General features: G+C 40.2%; 1 protein-coding gene across 1 annotated transcript in view; it reads left to right on the top strand.

Annotated features, from left to right (window-relative positions):
- Nucleotides 1-20372, top strand: part of gli2a (GLI family zinc finger 2a) — a 190980-nt gene that overhangs the window by 132590 nt on the left and 38018 nt on the right. Inside the window, exons 4-5 of the mRNA XM_061918623.1 lie at nt 18205-18410; nt 19153-19344. Coding sequence (XP_061774607.1) covers nt 18205-18410; nt 19153-19344 — 398 coding nt within the window. The remainder of the gene's footprint in view (nt 1-18204; nt 18411-19152; nt 19345-20372) is intronic.

A 20372-nucleotide genomic window follows, 5' to 3' on the forward strand; every position in this document is an offset into this window, starting at 1 on the left:
CTCACTTCTAGCTGATTTTGAGAAAACAAAGGAAAACCAATCTATCTTGATGCTGTCTTACAAAGATCTACAAACTCATCAAACGTATAGATGTTTTCTTGAGCTTTCATTTTCTAGCCGATTGAGCCATGGATTGAATCTGCTCTCATGAACGTGTGCCCTTTCTCCAGATATTTTATCACAATCTTGGGTGGGCCCCATTCTGCGTTTGCACATTGGGCAAACGCAGTTTTTATTTTGACCTCCACAGTTATCTGCTCAAAAAGAGTATGCAAGGGGAAGAATCAAGAACAATACATTTAATGAAGGTGCTTGCAACGTCCTGGGCCAATCTTCCAAATATTCTCTCGTGCCATAATATCACATAATCAGGTTGACCGTCGGCCCCCATTCGTGCAAATGTCTCATTAAAGACAATAAAGCGACTGACAAAGAAGCTCCGATTGGTCTCTTGAGATACTAGGTTTTTCTGTTGTATCTACACGGTTATGTGGTATTTGCTAAGTCCTGCCATGTGCGTAACAGCTTACTTACGGAACAAATTACAATATCGCATACACTAATGTAAAGCATATCACCTAGGAACTCCAAAATTATTATCAGCTCAGTTTTGACCAAAATTGAGTTACTGGGTTTTGCCTTTGGACGGGAGAGCTGCTCTTACAAACTCTTTCTCGAATCAGCTGCCGGCTGTTTTGATGTTAATGTGTTGTACTTGCTAGTTGACGTGGGTTTGTTTGCGTTTGACGCTATGAAGACCACAGGGTATTGTTTTCATGTTGTCATCAAGCGGATACCTGCTGTTTTGTTGGCTACCTTGCTGCTCAGCTAACAATGTAGCATGTAAGCATCATGCAGGGATAAACCATTGCAACATTTCCCCTGATGTGTTGGAATGTGTGGGATACACTTGTGAACACTTAACATCATGTAAATGTCCCTTTATAATATTGAGAAGGCAGTGTTACAACATTAGCTAAGGCTATGTCTACACTAAGCCGGATAACCCCTTAAACAAATAAATATTTAGCCCAAGCCCTGTTTCAGCCACACTAAACCAGCGTTTAAGGTTCCCCTCCTCTGACAAATTTTTACACGGGTAAGTGAGCCGTGTATTTCTTAAATCTCCGTCTCCTAGCTTTGTATGGACTCATTGATCGTTTACAAACTGAGTTTGGAGAGAAAGTGACGCCAGAAAGCCTGCGCCCCACACAGGAAGAGATGTCAGAAAGAACACTGTTATGATCCGCGGCCCATATCATATCTGTGTACGTTTTCTAGTCACTTGTCTTTTCTGCACCTCTTGTTTTTGTTTGTTTCAGTTGCCATGACGGCAAATTGCACTCACCTGCCTCTGGTTGGTGTTCGGGACGCTCACCTGTTGTCCGAGCACTAATCAGAGGGCTATTTAGTCTATGCCCTGGCCTCACTCGGGCTGGCTTCCCACTATGACGAACAGCTTGCATGGTGATGTGGGGTTTGTTCTCCCAGGATACAACCGGACTTTGGACACAGCGTGCAGGTAGGAAATGATTTATTTTAAAAATAGACTGGAACAAACAAAAACGTGCTCAAAGCACGGACGGCAAAAACAAAAGGGGCCAGCGTGGAAGCTAGCTACGAACAGATTTTAGTGTGGAAGCTACTCTACAAGTACCAGGAATCAAAAGCCGTCATCTGTTTCATAAGGCAAATTAGGAAGCCAGACCGACTGAGGCTAGGGCATAGACTAAAGAGTTCTCTGATTAGTGCCCGGACAACAGGTGAGCGTCCCGAACACTAACCAGAGGCAGGTGAGTGCAATCTGCTGTCATGGCAACTGAAACAAACAAAATCAAGAGGTGCTGAAAACACAAGTGACTAGAAAACGTACACAGACTATGATCCGGGCAGCGGATCATAACAAACACGCAACAGCCAGCTTCATAATATAGCGGTTTTGTAACTCGGAGCTAACCACTGGAAATATGGAGGCGAGTTTATCCAGACATGCCCGTGTTTCTCATTCTTGTACATGTATAGACGGTTGTGTAAATCACACATGAATACCTTAAGACAGGGGTGTCTAAACTTTTTCCACTGAGGGCCACACACTGAAAAATCAAAGCAAGCGGGGGCAATTTTCATCATTTTAATTTTAAAAACCAATACAATATATGTATAAAAAATATACATTTAGGCCTCCACTCAGTTATGATCCCGGGGACCCCAAAGAGTTTTAGTCAAAAAAAATATTAAAAATGTGTCATTATTCAGTATTATTATTTTCATTATTGTTCAAGTTTTAAATTTCTAGATCAACATTAGGAAAAAAATGGAAAAAACACAAAATATGCAATATTTTCACCCAATAACATTTTTTTGTTGGAATATTTGAGATTATATAATAATTGGAGCCTTAATTTTGGATTTTTATTCAATATTATTTTTGGAGCAATAACACTTAAAAACAAATCACACTAAAATAATTGGGGATCCAAAAGTTTCCTACTCATTGAAGTGTTAAAAAATAAATTATATATTTTTTTTTACCGTTTAGTTTTAGCACAATAATCTCGAAATCAACTTCAGATTTATCCGTCAATTATTAGTATTATTGTTGCTTATGTTTTTTGTTTGCTTTAGGCCCTTCTTTAAAAAAAAAAAACAGCTCAGTTCTTTTATATGGCAAAACACAAAATATGCAACATTTTCCTCAAAAAATATTTCAAAGTGGACTATTTAATGTGATGTAATCGGAACCTTGAATAGGTCAATAATTCAAAATGACATTGATTTTGATTCATTGTTTTTTTTTTAAGAAAGAAACAGCCTGCATGGCAGCTTTGTGTTATAAGAGTAAGCAGTTCAACAATTTCTTGTTACATTTCACCTGTTTGCTCTTTTATACCGCTTTTTATGTTTTTAATTTTTTTCAATTGTATTCTTAAAATATGCCGTGGGGCCGTTGAAAAATAACCCTCGGGCCGCAAATGGCCCCCGGGTCGCACTTTGGACACCCCTGCCTTAAGAGAAAGTGATTGCAGCTATTTAGGAAACAACACTTCTCAGATTGCAAGAGAACTTTCAAATGTCCAGGTCAGCTCTGATTCTACTTACCAAAAAAATGTTGTCCCATTTGTTGAAAGAGAGTCAACGAGAATGCGGGCTACCGTGGATGTGATAAAAAAGGTAACGTGTGCTTTGTATTACCTGGCCATAGAGTGAAGACTGGGGAAAACGGCAAATGCTTTTGGACTGGCAAAGCAGACTGTATCAGTTATTGTCCGCCATGTATGTCACGGACTCAACGTCTAGGTTCAGTAAACTCACCAAAAAGGAATTGACAATGAAGTTGAAGGCAAGGGGGAAGGAGTGTTCTGACCAGATATCTAGATTCCGAGATTGATTGTTGTCAAATGTTCTTTGTCACATTATGTTCTTTTGTGTCCATTAAAGATTTGATTAGTTTGTAATGGCTCAGATGTGATTCACTAAAATAGGGCCCCACAGCACAATGGATTCCAGTTGATTGAAATACCACAACACTGGATATTGTTCAGATAAGTTAAGTTATTAGGTCGCGTTGTGCCGGCTGACGGAGGCGGGTTGGGGGTCTTAAACGACCATTGTGTGTGTGGACAAGGGTAAGGTTAGGTGGCATTTACCCTGAATAAACTTAGCCGGCTTAGTGTAAAAGGGGCTTAAGAGTAAAAATAAAATTGTATGTAATAATTTAACGGAGAGTTTTTTTAAATGAGCATGTCTGCCTTTAGACAACATCAGCAAGTTCCTCTCATATGAGGACGGTACAGCAAAGACTAAGAGACAGTATTTATGTTCTCTTTTGGTCAGACATCTTGAAATGAACCCGCAAACCAGCAACGCTTGCCCACCCTGCCACCATGTTTGACTGTTGGTTACCATCCAAACTCCAGCCTTCTCTTCCCAGAACCTCAACAGTGTTGCAGTAGATGAGAAAAACAGACGCCCTGTTCATTCCACAGTCAACATTTATATACTTTTTGGGAAGCAGTCGAGGGGCAAATGACAGCGCTGAACAACTTAAATATGTCCGAGGTTTATGTGCGGCAGGACTGGTCTCCACCGCCCGAGTACACAAACACATGTGGTGCTTCTCACCAGACCTGCTCATGGCCAGCCGCCCCACACAATTAAATGCAGTGTACGGATGAGCCGTTTGGGTTATGTGTTTTCCCACTTCATTGTTTTGGGTTGGTGAATGTGTAAAGCGGACATGTTTTATGCCGTCTGCTGGCTTATGCTTGAATGCGGTTGCTAGAATTATGCTGAAAAAAAGCATTCCACCCACCCATCATCGCAGAAAATCTTCTCTTCCATAACGTTAAAAGAGACACATAGAAATAGCTAACAGAGGCTCACATCATGCCTGTTCAATTGTTTTCCTAGGAGGCAACTTCCAGAAAAAAATATTTTCACACAGAATACTTTGATGTTCTTATTTTACTAGTTTATGAAATAAGTTAAAATGAGCACAAATTCACACACCGAGCAACAATACCTAACCTACAAACAAAAGCTATCAATATCTCATTAAAAGTCTATAACTTCCGGACGAGCCCCCAATTGACAAACAATAAATATGTTGTAAAATAAATTAAGTATTTAATTACCAGCATCTTTTTTTTTTTTTATTGCCAAGAAACCTGTGGTGAGGGGTGGGCATGGCAGTCATGATGTCACTGTTTAATTTGCATAATCTGCTATGATGCATGTATCTGTTTTAAAAAGGCTAAACAGATGTATAAATACATTTAAAGACAAATCTGTGTTTTTCTCAGTATTAACATATATTGTTTGTTTTGCACTATTTTTCAATTGTTTCTGTTCATTGTACAATGTACTTTGTTGAGAATGTTTCTACTGTCTATAGACTTTTAGTGACTTTTTTTAATTAAAAAAGGACTAGCAACAAATCTAGCACGTTTTTCTAATGGTGTTGAAGACTGTTGTCGTGTTTATAGACTCTACTTCTGTCATGTACATCAGTGGTCCCCAACCACCAGGCTCTATTGGTACCGGGCCGCAGAAGAATGTTTTATTATTATTATTATTTATTTATTTATTTTATTTTAATTTTTATATTAAATCAACATAAAAAACACAATATACACTTACAATTAGTGTACCAACCCAAAAAACCTCCCTTTGTAGCTGCGGACCTCCCGGCGAGCTGCAGCGAGTCTCTACCGTCCCAAAACGGTAGAAAACAGATACCGTTCTTTTAATATTTCCACATTGCACATTTTGTAGATGGCAGTCCACAAGTATTTCTCGAATCATCAGACTTTGTGTTACTTCATCTGGAGGCTGAAATACATTATATTACTTAAATTCATTTTTACGTGAAAAAAACCCCCCCTCATTTTTAAGGTGTGGCGGCCTTAAGTTTTCTGTGGCGGTGTGACACTGGTAAACTGAAAACAATGTCCACCAATACTAGGGATGAGAAAAGCATGAGGGAAAACAACACAAGATTTAACTTAACTAAATAAAACAATCTCATGAAACTAAGTAGAACACATAATACCTTTCAAACTGAGCACAAGCAGACGAGTCCAAACTTTTTTCACCGAGGGCCGCATAGTGAAAAATTTAAGAATTCAGGTGCCACTTTGACATGTTTTGTCCATTAAAGATGACAAAACCAATTCAATCCACATCATAATATGCTAAGCTATTTGAAAGAACATCGTTATCTTAGCTTTTGTGTTGTAGTTGACAAAAAAAATATTTTGTGTTATATATTATATACCTAGGCTTCACGGTGGGAGAGAGGTTAGTGCGTCTGCCTCACAATACAAAGGTCCTGAGAAGTCAGGGTTCAGTCCCGGGCTCGGAATCTTTCTGTGTGGAGTTGACATGTCCTCCCCGTGAATGCGTGGGTTCCCTCCAGGTACTCCGGCTTCCTCCCACTTCCAAAGACATGCACCTGGGGAATGTTGTCTGTCTATCTGTGTTGGTCATGCGATGAGGTGGCGACTTGTCCAGGGTGTACCCTGCCTTTTGCCTGATTGTAGCTGAGATAGGCACCAGTGCCCCCCGCGTCCCAAAAGGGAATAAGCGGTAGAAAATGGATGGATAGATCATATACCTCATTCATGATTAATTCATTTAATTTTCAGATCATGTCAAGGGCCAATTAAAAAACTAGCTGGGGCCCAAAAATGGCTCCTGGGCCGCACTTTGGACACCCCTGACTTAATAAACACAAAATAGCACACATTATGTAAAGTAACTGAAATGGCAGGTAAATAGAACTGCATACAATTCATTCCTGCGAGCATATTTTTACGTTTGAACGTAGCTCAAAGTATAAAATCATGACCGTAAAATATATTTAAAAGTAACACGGCATACGTTTCAGCCTTGTGTCAATGTAACAACAAATCAAATATTAATGAGTATTGCAGGTCCTTTGTCTCCAGCAAGTTTAATGTTGGAACGTAAATAATAGCAAAAAGATCAGCTAAGTGGCTTGTACTATACACAAAACAGATTAAGTACATATAAAATATGGTAACAAAATGTAACTGTAATACCTTGAATTGATTGATTTACGTGGACCCCGATTTAAACAAGTTGAAAAACTTATTTGGGTGTTACCATTTAGTGGTCAATTGTACGGAATATGTGCAATCTACTAATAAAAATTTCAATAAATACAAAAGAGGACCGTTTCTTCCTTTTATTTCTGTGGTCGTAGGGAGAAGCTTAATTATTCCTACCGCTTTGACCGGAACACTTCCCTAAGGAGTGGTCTGGGGGGCATCCTGATCAGATGCCCCAGCTACCTCATCTGGCTTCTTAGTGGAGAAACCATATCAATCAAGGACAATAAGTGTGTTCACTTCCTGTGTTCAATATACCCTACTCGCAAAAAGCTAGGGACATCCGACCCCGGGCGAAAGCCAGAATGCACCAGCCCCTCCACACGCAAAGCCAACCTGACCCCCCAATCTTCTAAACCCACAAATCCAGACGTCCAGTTCCCCAGCACCCCGACAACCCTAACCCTCCATTACGTAACAAAGCAATACAATCTACAATTTATACATGAACCAACAATTTGCCTATTCAGTTGAAAGTGTCCAAGTGATGGCGCAACCTTGACATGCACGTGTGCTGCTATACCCTTACTCATACGTTACTTATACGCCCAACATGCTGCACCTTGTCTACATAACTCGTGTTTACTGCAGACTTCTAACAATGAAACAAGTCTGTCTGTGATCATTCCGACACCAACATCAATCACTATGTCTCTAACTTTCATTGATGCTGGACGATAATTTTGTCTGACATTAGAGTACAATCATGACTTTGGATTCATTTAAGTATTTGACTCAGCTGCACCACATTGATTGCATCAAGAATGCTTGGATGAACGATCCCTGCTGATTGACTTTCGCTTACCACAAGGCTCAGACGGCCTCCGGTTCAACCTTTGGGACTGAAGTCTGTTGAGTTTACCCACACCTAAAGGAACGTCTTGTCAGAAAAAAATGGTGGCTCCCAAATGATGCTTCCTTCCAGGTAAAGCTATTATGTCAGGCAACACTTGTACATTTCACCTTAATACAGGGGTCGGCAACCCGCGGCTCCGGAGCCGCATATCTTTGGCCAATCTGATGCGGCTCTTTGGCCAATCTGATGTGGCTCAGCTGCACAATCGCCGACCCGCCCGATTGTTATGGGGGGATTTCCGGTTCTCGCAGCCTCTTCCGGAGATCACGCGGGGTCAACATTCTCTGATTTTCACTCGGACAACAATATTGAGGGCGTGCTGTGATGGCTTTGCTTTTAACGTCCTCTACAACATGTCATCGCGCCCGCCTTTACGCCTTGCTATTTGCGTCCCGGCCGGACCCATGCATTTCGCTGCTTCTCTCATCATATGTACGAGATTGCAAGGCATACTGGGTGATACAGAGTACACTGAAGGTTGTGATATAAACAACTTCAACACTCTTACTACTATGCGCCACACTGTGAACCCACACAAAACAAGAATGACAAACACATTTCGGGAGAACATCCTCACAGTAACACATTATAAACGCAACATAACAATTACCCAGAATGCCATGCATCCATGACTCTTTCAGGCTATATTATACACCCCCGCGCCCCCAACCCCGCCCACCTCAACCGACGCACGGAGTGAAAGGGGGGGGGGGGGGGGGAGGTTAATGCTAGCGTGGTCACAATTAAATAGTCCTATAATTTGCTATGACGATATGATTTTCGTTAAAAAACAAACAAATGTATACATACTAGGGCTGGGCGATATTGGCTTTTATTAATATTGCAATATTTTTATTTCATATTGCGATATACGATATATATTACGATATTTTGCCTTGGCCTTGAATGAACACTTGATGCATATAATCACAGCAGTATGATGATTCCATGTGTCTACATTAAAACATTCTTCTTCATACTGCATTAATATATGCTCATTTTAAACTTTCATGCAGAGAGGGAAATCACAACTAAGTCAATTGACCAAAACTGTATTTATTAAATACTTTTCATTCTCTCACGGGCGACTTTTTAAATGAAAGAACAAATTAATAGTGTTGCTACCTTTTTGTAGTAACACTTCAGCTGCATACTTTGCATTGATTGATTGATACTTTTATTAGTAAATTGCACTACATATTCCATACAATTGACCACTAAATGGTAACACCCCAATAAGTTTTTCAACTTCTTTAAGTCGGGGTCCACGTTAATCAATTCATGGTACAAATATATACTATCAGCATAATACAGTCATCACACAGGTTAATCATCATATTGTATACATTGAACAGCATATTGCTGTTGTCTGCTGAATATTTTCCCACTTGAAGCCAAACCACCGCCAGATGATGGACCCCCTGCGCTTTATTTTGGGCATTTATTGTTCTTCCTCCATTTGTGATAAGTTTCGCACCATCTTTCTTGTATTGTCACAAGCTCCGCTCGCTCGACCTGGCTCATCTAACGTTAGCCATGCTGCTACCTCTCTGATCGGCGAGAGCTATGACGCTAGACTCGCGCGAGTATGTGACGTATGTACGAAGGCGGGCTTGTTTTACGTCTCTGTCAGAATGAGAGACGAGGAGGAGTGACAAATGCCTGTAGTGTGATGCACGCAGCTAAATGCAACTCGACCGGCCTCAGCTAACGTTAGCCATGCTAACGTTAGCCCTCGGCAAGAGCATATGACGCTACATGGGCGACAGTATGTGACGTATGTAAGAAGGCGGGCTTATTTTACGTCTCTGTGTGAATGACAGACGAGAAGAAGTGAGAAACGCCAGTAATGTAATGCACGCAGCTTAAAGCAACTGTGTGAGAACATATAATCGAATATTACGATATAGTCATTTTCTGTATCGCACAGAGACAAACCTGCGATATATCGTATATATCGATATATCGCCCAGCCCTAATACATACATTTAAAAATAAATCTGCGTTACTATTAATTATTATTAACATATATTGTTATATTATATAATTTTGCTATATTTTTAATTGTTCCTGCTTATTGTACAAATCGCGTTGTTGAGAATTTGTCATGTGTCTATAGAGTCAGGGGCTTTTTATTCATTAAAAACAACTAGCAACAAACCTAGCATCTTTTTCTGATGTTATTATAATAGAATGCACTTGTGTTTAGAGACTACTTCTGTCCCTCAATGTCCTTGACCAAAAAGTCGACCTGCAGCAAGAATAATATTACACTTGCTTCACGCTGCTGCTCCAGTTGGACTTTCTTTCCTGAAAAGCCGCCACAGTCCTCTTAATATTTGCACATTTTGTAAATCGCTGTCTGCGGGTACAATCACATCTGTTTTCGATAGTCAAATTCTTTTTTTGGCAGCCAAATTTTTGGTGCATCATTAGTTAATAGTGTGCAAATAATGGGGTATAAATATCCAGATCTGTCGATAAGAAGGTTTTATGTTCGTGTGGTTTTGATTTGACGTTCATTTTTCCCATGATCACAAACACACTGTCCGTGCCTGAAAGCAGATTGGCGGAGAATGAGGATGTGTTGTTGTGTGTCCGGAGAAGCATGGAGATGAAAGTGTTTGCACGAGAGGTAAAATCGCTTGGAATTGGGCTGTTTGTTATCATATAATTGGAGGGGAAAAAAAAAAAAAGCATCTGACTTTTGTGTGACATTTTTCTTAGAGGCTACAATACATTTTATTACTTTAGTTGGTTTTCACGCAAAAACCCATATTTTTATAGTATGGCGGCTATAATTTTGCCGTAGCGGGCCGCCAAAATCAATTACATTAAGGGGTCAAACCCTGCTGGTATCAAAAGTGTATCTGGCAATGTAGTTTTGTTGTAGTTGTAAAAAAAAAAAAAAATGGCACATACCGATTGAAAAAAGGCTGATATTGATATACGTCAAAATACCAAATATCGGCACCGATAATTAGCCTCGCCGATAATGGGTCGATCTCTAGAAGATGTGAGGGTGTAGTTTGTCGTATGAATCCTTGAATTGGACTGAAGGAAGTGTTTTTTGTGGATGTTGCAAATATTTCTCCTCACTTCTGCTCTCTCTAGTTGGGGACAGAAGACCCTTTATGGATGTTTGTAAGGGAGTGGGCCCGATGGCAGAAAGTTGGCTCTTGGACAAGAGCAGCAGTCTGCAGACGCTTACTGGAAATGAACATGAACCAAGTAGAGGTTGGATGGTGCAGCCTGAAGTGTGGAGGCTAGCTTTGCCTGGAGTGGATTTCTTTCTGTAGCAGTGCAAGTTGGATCTGTCACATTCACTTCTCTATTTTGGTTCTTTTTTGTGTGTTCATGGGTAATGTTAATTCATTACATTATGTCACAACAAAGGTATTGAAATATGGTACAGTTAAATTTTTAATTTCATGAATCAGTACTCGGTAGTACAGGCAAAATTTGATCGGTACCTACAAAGGACAGAAATGTGTACTTATCCTGAGCTACAGTTTTCTTTCACATACAGTAGGGAAGGGATTTATATGGCCCCATTCCTAGGTGGATCTCGTGTGAGAGGAAGGTGAGTAGTCGGGCTGGGCAATTTAGACCACAACAGATATCTTGGTAGTTTTAGGCCGAATCACGATAAAAGATATGTATCGGTATTTTTAAACAAAACAAGCACAGTGTTTAGTTTAAACTCAACACAACAATACTTTTATTACCATCCATCCATCCATTTCTACCGCTTGTCCCTTTTGGGGTCGTGGGGGATCGCTGGAGCCGATCTCAGCTGTGGTGTTCTGAAATTCACTTTACTCACTCGTAACTCAACCAAAAAAGTTATTTAATTACCAAGGGAATTACTTTTTAATAAATGTAATTAATTACTAAGTAAAGTAATTAATGTGATACAAAAAAATAAAATTGAGATGTTTTATATGACAGCAAGGTATGTGTGTGTGTGTGTGTGTGTGTGTGTGTGTGTGTGTGTGTGTGTGTGTGTGTGTGTGTGTGTGTGTGTGTGTGTGTGTGCGTGTGTGTGTGTGTGTGTGTGTGTGCTTTTAAAAGGCTGTGTCTATTGCCAAGCGACATGTGATGTGAGCTAGGGTTGTATTGTTAGCTTTAGCAGTTAGCAGCGGAAGTTTGTCGGCTGTTCTGTAGAATCTTTTCACTGGTTTGTAGGGGTGTATCGGTACGTGTATTTGTATTGAATCGTTTCGGTACGGGGGTTTCGGTTCGGTTCGGAGGTGTACCAAACAACTTTCCACACGGACATATTAGGTAGCACACCGCACGTTGTGTAAACAATGCAGAGCTAGGCACAACACACGGCATGCTAGCAGCGACCGGGCTAGGACAACATGCAAAAGCCAGAGCTGGAAGACCCTCCGGCCTCGTTTACATCTCCCCTTTGGGAACACTTCGGCTTCGCGGTGCGATACAACAATGGAGGAAGAAGGTTTGCCGACATTGTTGAGCAGCAGTAGGGTATGCTTCTGCCAACAAGTCAAACATGCTAACCCCTTTGAAGCAGCACCACCCCCAAGTCAAGCTCGCTTTAAGGAAGAGAAATAGGAGCGTGATGCAACCACTGCATTCAAGCAGCCTCTCCTCGGCCAGCCAGGCAGGGCTAAAGCAATAACAAATGTTTTTATAGCAGCACATTTAAGACCATATATCCATCCATTTTCTACCCCTAGTCCCGTTCGGGGTCACAGGGGGTTGCTGTATTGCATTAAAACTAGATTTTGACCCACTTCTATGGTGGAAGAACAATGAGCCCATATATCTTCTTACTACCAAGTTAGCCAGGCTGGACTTGAAACTCTTTAATGTTGCACTTTTTATATGTAGAAGAAAAGTTTTGTCATTTTTTTCTTCTGAGCAACAACTGGAGGCAGTTTAATGTTGATTAACGTGGACCCCGACCTAAACAAGTTGAAAAACTATTGGGGTGTTACCATTTAGTGGTCAATTGTATGGAAATATGTACTGTACTGTGCAATCTACTAATAAAAGTCTCAATCAATCAATCAAAAAAAAGCACTTTATATGTGGAAAGGTTTTGTTAAGAACAGCCTTATCTTATTTAGTTTATATATATATTATATATGCTGACCACATTAACCCTGGCAATGGACCCTGTGTGTATATGTATGTTATGCCATTGTTTACAAATTTGGTAAATAACCAAAACATGTACATTTTGTTGTTTTCTTACTGTACCGAAAATGAACCGGACCGTGATCTCTAAACCGAGGTATGTACCGAACCGACATTTTTGTGTACCATTACACCCTTACTGGTTTGTATTACCTCTGGTTAATAAAGAGGAGCCACTGCTTGCCAGCCAATGAAGCGGGCACGTGGCATATGTGGCAAGGTGACGATGTCGGCAATGCACAGTAGCATTTCCGGACGCACGCCTGACTCTTCCTCAGCTACGGTGCCTGACAGGCCACCCGGCGGCAGGCGGCGGCTCCGGCTGCAAACGGCCATAACAAAGGCGCATCCAAAGATACCACTATGGCGGTATTGTCTCAAATGTATACTTCTTTCTAAAATATACCGGTATTAACTGTAATACCGGTATACTGCCCAGCCCTAATCATTTTGCAATGCAGTCTACTGAAAATTATGGAAAGTGCTACTTTACATAGCAACTGACGCGGTGCTCAAAGTAGGAGTTGCCACAAAAAATGTTTAAGACATTCAACACTTAGCCCCGTCTGGCATCAGCCCCCACAATTCGTCACGTTTCGTGTGTCAGGTATACAAATATCCCATTTCAATTTCACACATTCTAGCTCTCTTTATCTTACAGTATTGGTGATTTTTTGGAGTGTGTAAACAACAGTGAAAGGTGGTTACACAAAGACTCCCTGTACACTCATGCTGTGACTCGGATACATTGCGCATGTGCATGCGGGTGTGTGCATGGATTAGTGTCGGGCCAGTCAAATTAAAGAAGGGAAGTGTGCAATGCCTGGGCACATGCCTTGAACTTTTTAAACTGAGTTATTGTTTTTTTTTTTGTTTTTTTGTTAAATTATATATTAACAACATGCCGTGGGTCGGTGAAAAATAAGCTGCAGGCCACAGATGTGCCCCAAGCCACACCTTGGATACCAGCGATTTAAGCGTCACACCACTTCAATGTCTTTTTAGCAAACAGAGCTTCCGATCCCCTGCCAGACATGACATGTTGAATGCGTATCCTGTGTGACTGGCGGGCTGTCTGATAACTCCAGATGAGAAGGCGGCTGTAGGCAACTTCAGAAGGATTACAGCGTTGACATTGTAAGAGCCTGTCGTTCTTTCAACCCAAACATAACTTGTTGCCACACAGATGAAAGGCTTTCGCCCTGACTTGTCTGCCCCTCGAGGGCTTCGTAGGAGAAGGTGAACAAAAGAGATTATTTTGTATTAGCTGAGGAAGTGAAGAAGGGAAAGCATGTTAGCAGATGGAACCTATTAGATAATTTTTCGATGCACCCGTTAACATAGGTATTTACACTTAAAAATGTCAAAAATCCAAACTTTTAAAAACTGTTTGATTCATGAGTGATGGTTTGATATCACGCAAGTTCGACTCATAACATTGATGAAGTCATTCCACTGAATATTTGCTTGCTGTAACTCTCAAATAAACGTACTTTCTGTCTTTTTTTTTTTCAATTCTAAATCTGAAAATACACCCATTAACCTACTCAAAAAATGTGTATTTGAAGAAGTGGGTAAGAGAAGGTAACAGAAAACGAAATGTAAGTAACAGAAGGTAGTAAGTAGATATTAAAAGGTAAGAAGTAAGTAACCTTAGGTGAAAAGTAGGCAACGGTGGGTAAGAAACTGTTGACACAAGGTAACAGAAGGTAAGAGGTAGGTGATAGAAGGTAAGGGAAGGTAAGAAGTAGTTAAGAGATGTTGACCCATCACAGGTAACTTTTTAAACATCTGAGTAGCAGGAGTTTTTAGTTTTTAATTATCATAAAATTAACAAATTAATGAAATAAGGTCTTTATGCTAGTAGCATGTTGACAAGAAATACTTTATGATTCAACATTAAAATGTCATTTAAAAATAAACAAATAAAAAAAAATTAGGTAACAGGACTGAGTACAAACCCAATAACACCACTCAAGTGCACTGAAGCAGTGGTTCTCAACCTTTTTTCAGTGACGTACCCCCTGTGAACATTTTTGTAATTCAAGTACCCCCTAAACAGAGCAAAGCATTTCTGGTTGAAAAAAAGAGATAAAGAAGTAAAATACAGCACTATGTCATCAGTTTCTGATTTATTAAATTGTATAACAGTGCAAAAATATTGCTCATTTGTAGTGGTCTTTCTTGAACTATTTGGAAATAAAGATATGAAAATAACTAAAAAACTTGTTGAAAAATAAACAAGTGATTCAATTATAAATAAAGATTTCTACACATAGAAGTAATCATCAACTTAAAATTCACTCTTTAAGAATTGTAATAGAGCTCCATCTGGATTCATGAACTTCATTCTAAACATTTCTTCACAAAAAAAGAAATCTTTAACATCAATATTTATGGAACATGTCCACAAAAAATCTAGCTGTCAACACTGAATATTGCATTGTTCCATTTATTTTCACAGTTTATGAACTTACATTCATATTTTGTTGAAGTATTATTCAATAAATATATTTATAAAGGATTTTTGAATAGTTGCTATTTTTAGAATATTTTTTAAAAATCTCACGTACCCCTTGGCATACCTTCAAGTACCCCCAGGGGTATGTGTACCCCCATTTGAGAACCACTGCACTAAAGTACCAGTTTAAAGAAAAAATAATTGCTCTTTAAATGCCAAATTGTGTTTCATTTAACCGCAATATTCAAGTATATTTCCAATCCGCGAAATATCGTCTAAACAGCCACCAAATTCCAAAATGTCAGACGACCAGTTTGAATATTTTGCTCCAAATGCCTTTAGCTATTTCCGCGATTTGATGATGTCACTATAGGAAGTGATCTGCACTCTGACCATAGTCAGCAGAACAGTGATAATGGAAATATGCAAAAATTTAAATGAGAAGTGCTGTTTATCATTCACAATCCCTATGTATGACAAAAACAAGTTTTTTTCTTTTTTATGCCTTCTGAATAAAAAATAAACACTAGCAAAAGTCAGCTGCTCTATTTCGCCCACAAAGCCCTCTAAATAACTATCCAAAAACCGCCAACAAAACTCCATACACATCCCCGTGACCTGAATATTAACCAAGCATTAACTATATTGTTGTTATAATGGCTATTGCTGACAAACTAGTTTTTAGTTGCGCATTGATCACAGGGGTAACTAACTTGTGCGGCTGTCTTGACATTTCGAGACCTCCTGCTGCTGCTCAATCGCCTCTTGAGCAGGTGAAACTTAATTTCTAGATTATAAGTCATGGCTCTCACTTTGGTAGTAAAAGGTTGTAGCAGTAAACCGAGACGTTGGTGAACTTTGACATCCAACTTATACCTGGAAATGGCGAGAAAGACACGATTAATTCACGGGAAGATAAGAACATTCCATCAGTCGGCATCCGAGTGACAGCAGACATTGTACAGTAAGTGACTGTGTTGTTATGCTCTTGTTCAGCAATCAGCAATACTACTACATGATGCTATAGTGTTTCACTTAAGCTGGATCTGTTAAGCGCACAGCTTCAAATACTTGTTGCTTATCCTCCTTATAATCAGGCAAAAAAAAATACGGTTCTGGATCATCATTTGTCCCAAAATAGTCTCTGTTGTCTTTTACAAAGTAATAGTGGTGTTGTTGTTGTTGTTGTTGTTGAAGGGAACTTTGGTTCCCACATGCACGTCACGAATTACGTTGACTATTAATATATATTATCTCACATAATGGCACGGGAATCCCTGTGAGATTTATATTATTTTGAAAATATCCTTTTATTCACAAACTTTGTAAGTTTTTTTGTAGTACAGTACAGAAATATATGATAATTGCTTTAAATATAATGTCAACTTATTCTTTCCATTATAACAGTACGTTAAGGTTTTCAGGTTGTTTTTTTTCTTTTTACATAAATATTTTTGGAATAAGAAAAACATAAAATATGTAGAAAAATACCAAAATATTTGTGAAGAATTTAAATGATTATATTTCATGGTAAAGTCAAATTTTAGGAAGTGGTGACATTGATGCAATAACACCAATGTGTATTGTATAGGACACTTTACAATATTTTACACAAAATGTTGTTGCAAGTTATTGCATTTATACATTTTATTTCCTGGGGACACAAATGGTACCAATTTGTTCAATGTTTCCTGAGCTCTGTGTACATAAAGTGAGTTTAAAATTGATGTACACATCATTGTATACTAATAGTATGATATACTTCTGAATTACTGTATTGATAAACAAAGATGATTTAATTAGATTAGATTAGATGGATAGATTAGATTACATAGTACTTTATTTATTCCATCAGGAGAGTTCCTTCAGGAAAATTACAATTTTCAGAACAATCCCATTCAGGATCAAACAAACATTACAGGGAGACAGAACAGGATCGCTGACGGGTCTGCCGGCTTCCAGCGCCCCTTACAAAAAAGATGAGATACAGGTAAACAAGGGGGGGGGGATGGGAGAAAAAATAGAAGATTAAAATAAAATTAAAAAATCGGTCTTAGCCTGGGCCCTGGAGAGGGGGTGCAGACTGAGGCCAAGGGAAAAAAACAACTCATAGCCATAGAACACATCCCTCTTACATGTGTGTAAGAGGGAAACATCAAAGAACACAGAGGACAATAAAGACATTAAAGCAGCAGATACAACCAGACACTTCTACATACAGCTATGAATAAAAAGTAAAAGAAACATATCCACTGTGGTGGCCTTTGCGGTGTTCCACGCCATCGTCTGCTGGGGTGGAGGGAGCATGGCCAGAGACAGGAGCAGACCCAACAAAGCAACCAAGACAAGCGACTCCACTCTCGGCCAGTGTCCAGTCCGCATGGATGAGCGAGGATACGTCCAAGGAGATTGAGGTGTACGACACCTTCTCACCCAGCCAAGACACCGCGAAGCCTCTCCGTCCCAGCGCTCAGTGCTAGCTCTGCAGCCCTGTCCCCTCATCCGCATCTCCTCCAGTCTCTCCAAACCGACTCCGGTGTGGCAGACACCCAGCAGCTGGTCTCCATGGCCAAAAGGCTCCCGGGAGGCAGATCCAGAAGTCCACAAAAAAAGCACCACAGAGGTCACGAAAGTGCCACCCCTTGTCACACAGTCCCAAAGGGTCCCGGACCAAAAGGCAAAAAAATATAATAACACATGAAAACAAGAGGGAAACACAAAAGGATGACACAAGAGCACAGAGCTCCAGCCAACAGCAGCCACTACAGCAGCGCCATCTTGGAAAACTAATACCACCAAGGCAACTTTGGTCGTTAGTTTTAAGGCTTCTGATTGATAAAAGGAACATGACAGATGATGAATGTGTTTTCATGTGCACATTTTGTAACACGAAAGTAGGGAAAGTGGGCATTTTTCCTGTGAACATGGACTGAATGTTAAGTTTAGACATAGTGTTGGATTGATGATACACTTAAGCTGAAAGCAAGCATGTACCAGTAGTTCAATCAAAGATGTCTCATCTCCGTTTATATTTAACACTACAGCCTTGTGAGGAGTTGATTTAAAATGATAGTTTTCTCCCACAGAGCTGCAGGACTTACAGGAAGTCCAGTGATCTCAGACATCTCCCTGATCCGTCTATCGCCCCATGCAACGGCTGGGCCAGGGGATTCACCGTTCAGCCCTCCGCATCCCTATGTCAGTCCCCACATGGAGCACTACCTGCGCTCCGTGCACAGCAGCCCCACCCTCTCCATGATCTCTGCAGCACGAGGACTGAGCCCGGCCGAAGGTGAGTCTACAACATACTACGACGCCGAATATTAACTGGGATTTCAAATGGTAAATGGGTTGTACTTGTATAGCGCTTTTCTACCCCTTTTTAAGGAGCCCAAAGCGCTTTGACAGTATTTCCACATTCGCCCATTCACACACACATTCACACACTGACGGCGGGAGCTGCCAAGCAAGGCGCTCACCAGGACCCATCAGGAGCAAGGGTGAAGTGTCTTGCCCAAGGACACAACGGACGTGACTAGGATGGTAGAAGGTGGGGATTGAACCAGTAACCCTCAGATTACTGGCACAGCCACTCTACCAACTTCACCACGCCGTCCCCCAAAAGAACTGTTGTTCAATCCCCACCTAGTACCAAATTCGTCACGTCCGTTGTGTCCTGAGCAAGACACTTCACCCTTGCTCCTGATGGGTGCTGTTAGCGCCTTGCATGGCAACTCCCGCCATCAGTGTGTGTGAATGGGTAAATGTGGAAGTAGTGTCAAAGCGCTTTGAGCACCTTGAAGGTAGAAAAGCGCTATACAAGTACAACCCATTTATCATTTATTTTAACAAGGGGCCAAATTTTTGTGAACATTATTGTCAAAAACCGAATCTTATGAAAAGTGGGGCATTCAAAAAGGGAGGTACCACTACTCGTAGTCTGACCACAGACTTCACCACGACTTGATTCTGGTATATTCTGATCATTTAGATTTTCAATGGATTTTAATTTTCTCTTCTCCTTTCTCCAACAGTCACCCATGAACACTTAAAAGATCGATCCCTGTTCAGTCTCCCTCCACTGCCACCAGGGGCTAACCCTACAGAGTATTACCATCTGATGGCCACCGCCAGCCAGCGCAGTCCGTATGGCGACCTCTTGATGCAGAGCAGTGCGGCGGCGGCGGCGGCTGCTCACCTACCAGATTACATCAGTCCCGTGGATGGTGAGAATAAGACCTACCAAATATAGTATTTGAATCGGTACCAGCGTTGCCAGGAAAATAATTTTGTACGATAAACATCGTTTTTGTTCGATATTTTCACCCTGTGAACAGTTATGATTTAAAAAGGGCCATCATTTCAGATAATTTGATCCTTCAATACATGAATAATAGCAAACAAAAACAGGATACTTCCTGCGCCTTGACCGATTTTATGCATTGTTTTGCTTGCATCTCAACAACCAGGTGAGGGCACTGCGCTTGCTCTTTCTTTAATGGTACTATGTGTTTTCATCAGGAGGTAAGTAAGTATTGATGTTAATTGGTTAGTTTGGTCTTTAGTTAGTTTGTTTGTTAGTAGTGCTGCAACTAACAATTATTTTAATCATCAAGTGTACATATACACAACTTGTAATAAAAAAGCTATATTTTAAATTTATCAGTGAACTAAATGGAATATCTCAGTGTAACGCAACACATCACAATACTGTACCGTATTGTGACTCAAGTATGGTGATACCTGTCGCTTCGTGAAGTCCTTCTCAATACCCTGCCCTAAGAGTAACGTAGTAAAAATATTCGCATCAGACCCAAAATTCAATCGGCTATTCTTTATCCCATTTCAGACATTACCTCAAAATGTTAGAAAAAAATCCACCCGAAACTTTTTGATTTATTTATAGTGGGATGGGAGAAATGGAGTGAACCCGCTCTTTGTCTCTGCAGGGCCTCTAGCATACACAGACACACACACACACACACAAGCATACACAAAAGTTTAAACGTGAGGTAGTAGGAATGGTACAGGTCAGCTCCTAAATCTAAACAGTATGTTTTTTATCCCATTTTGTAAATTTCCTGAACGTTTTATGAAAATACGCCTAGTTCTATTTTACTAACTAACTAACTAATTAAGGAATACCAATAGCAACAATTACATAACGCCCTGGCAAATGTACAAATGGAACACAGAACTAAGATATTACGGAAACATACAAATTATATATACATACATACAAAAAACATGAATT

Source organism: Nerophis ophidion, linkage group LG13 (genome assembly GCF_033978795.1).
Source record: "Nerophis ophidion isolate RoL-2023_Sa linkage group LG13, RoL_Noph_v1.0, whole genome shotgun sequence".
Taxonomy (NCBI): Eukaryota; Metazoa; Chordata; class Actinopteri; order Syngnathiformes; family Syngnathidae; genus Nerophis; species Nerophis ophidion.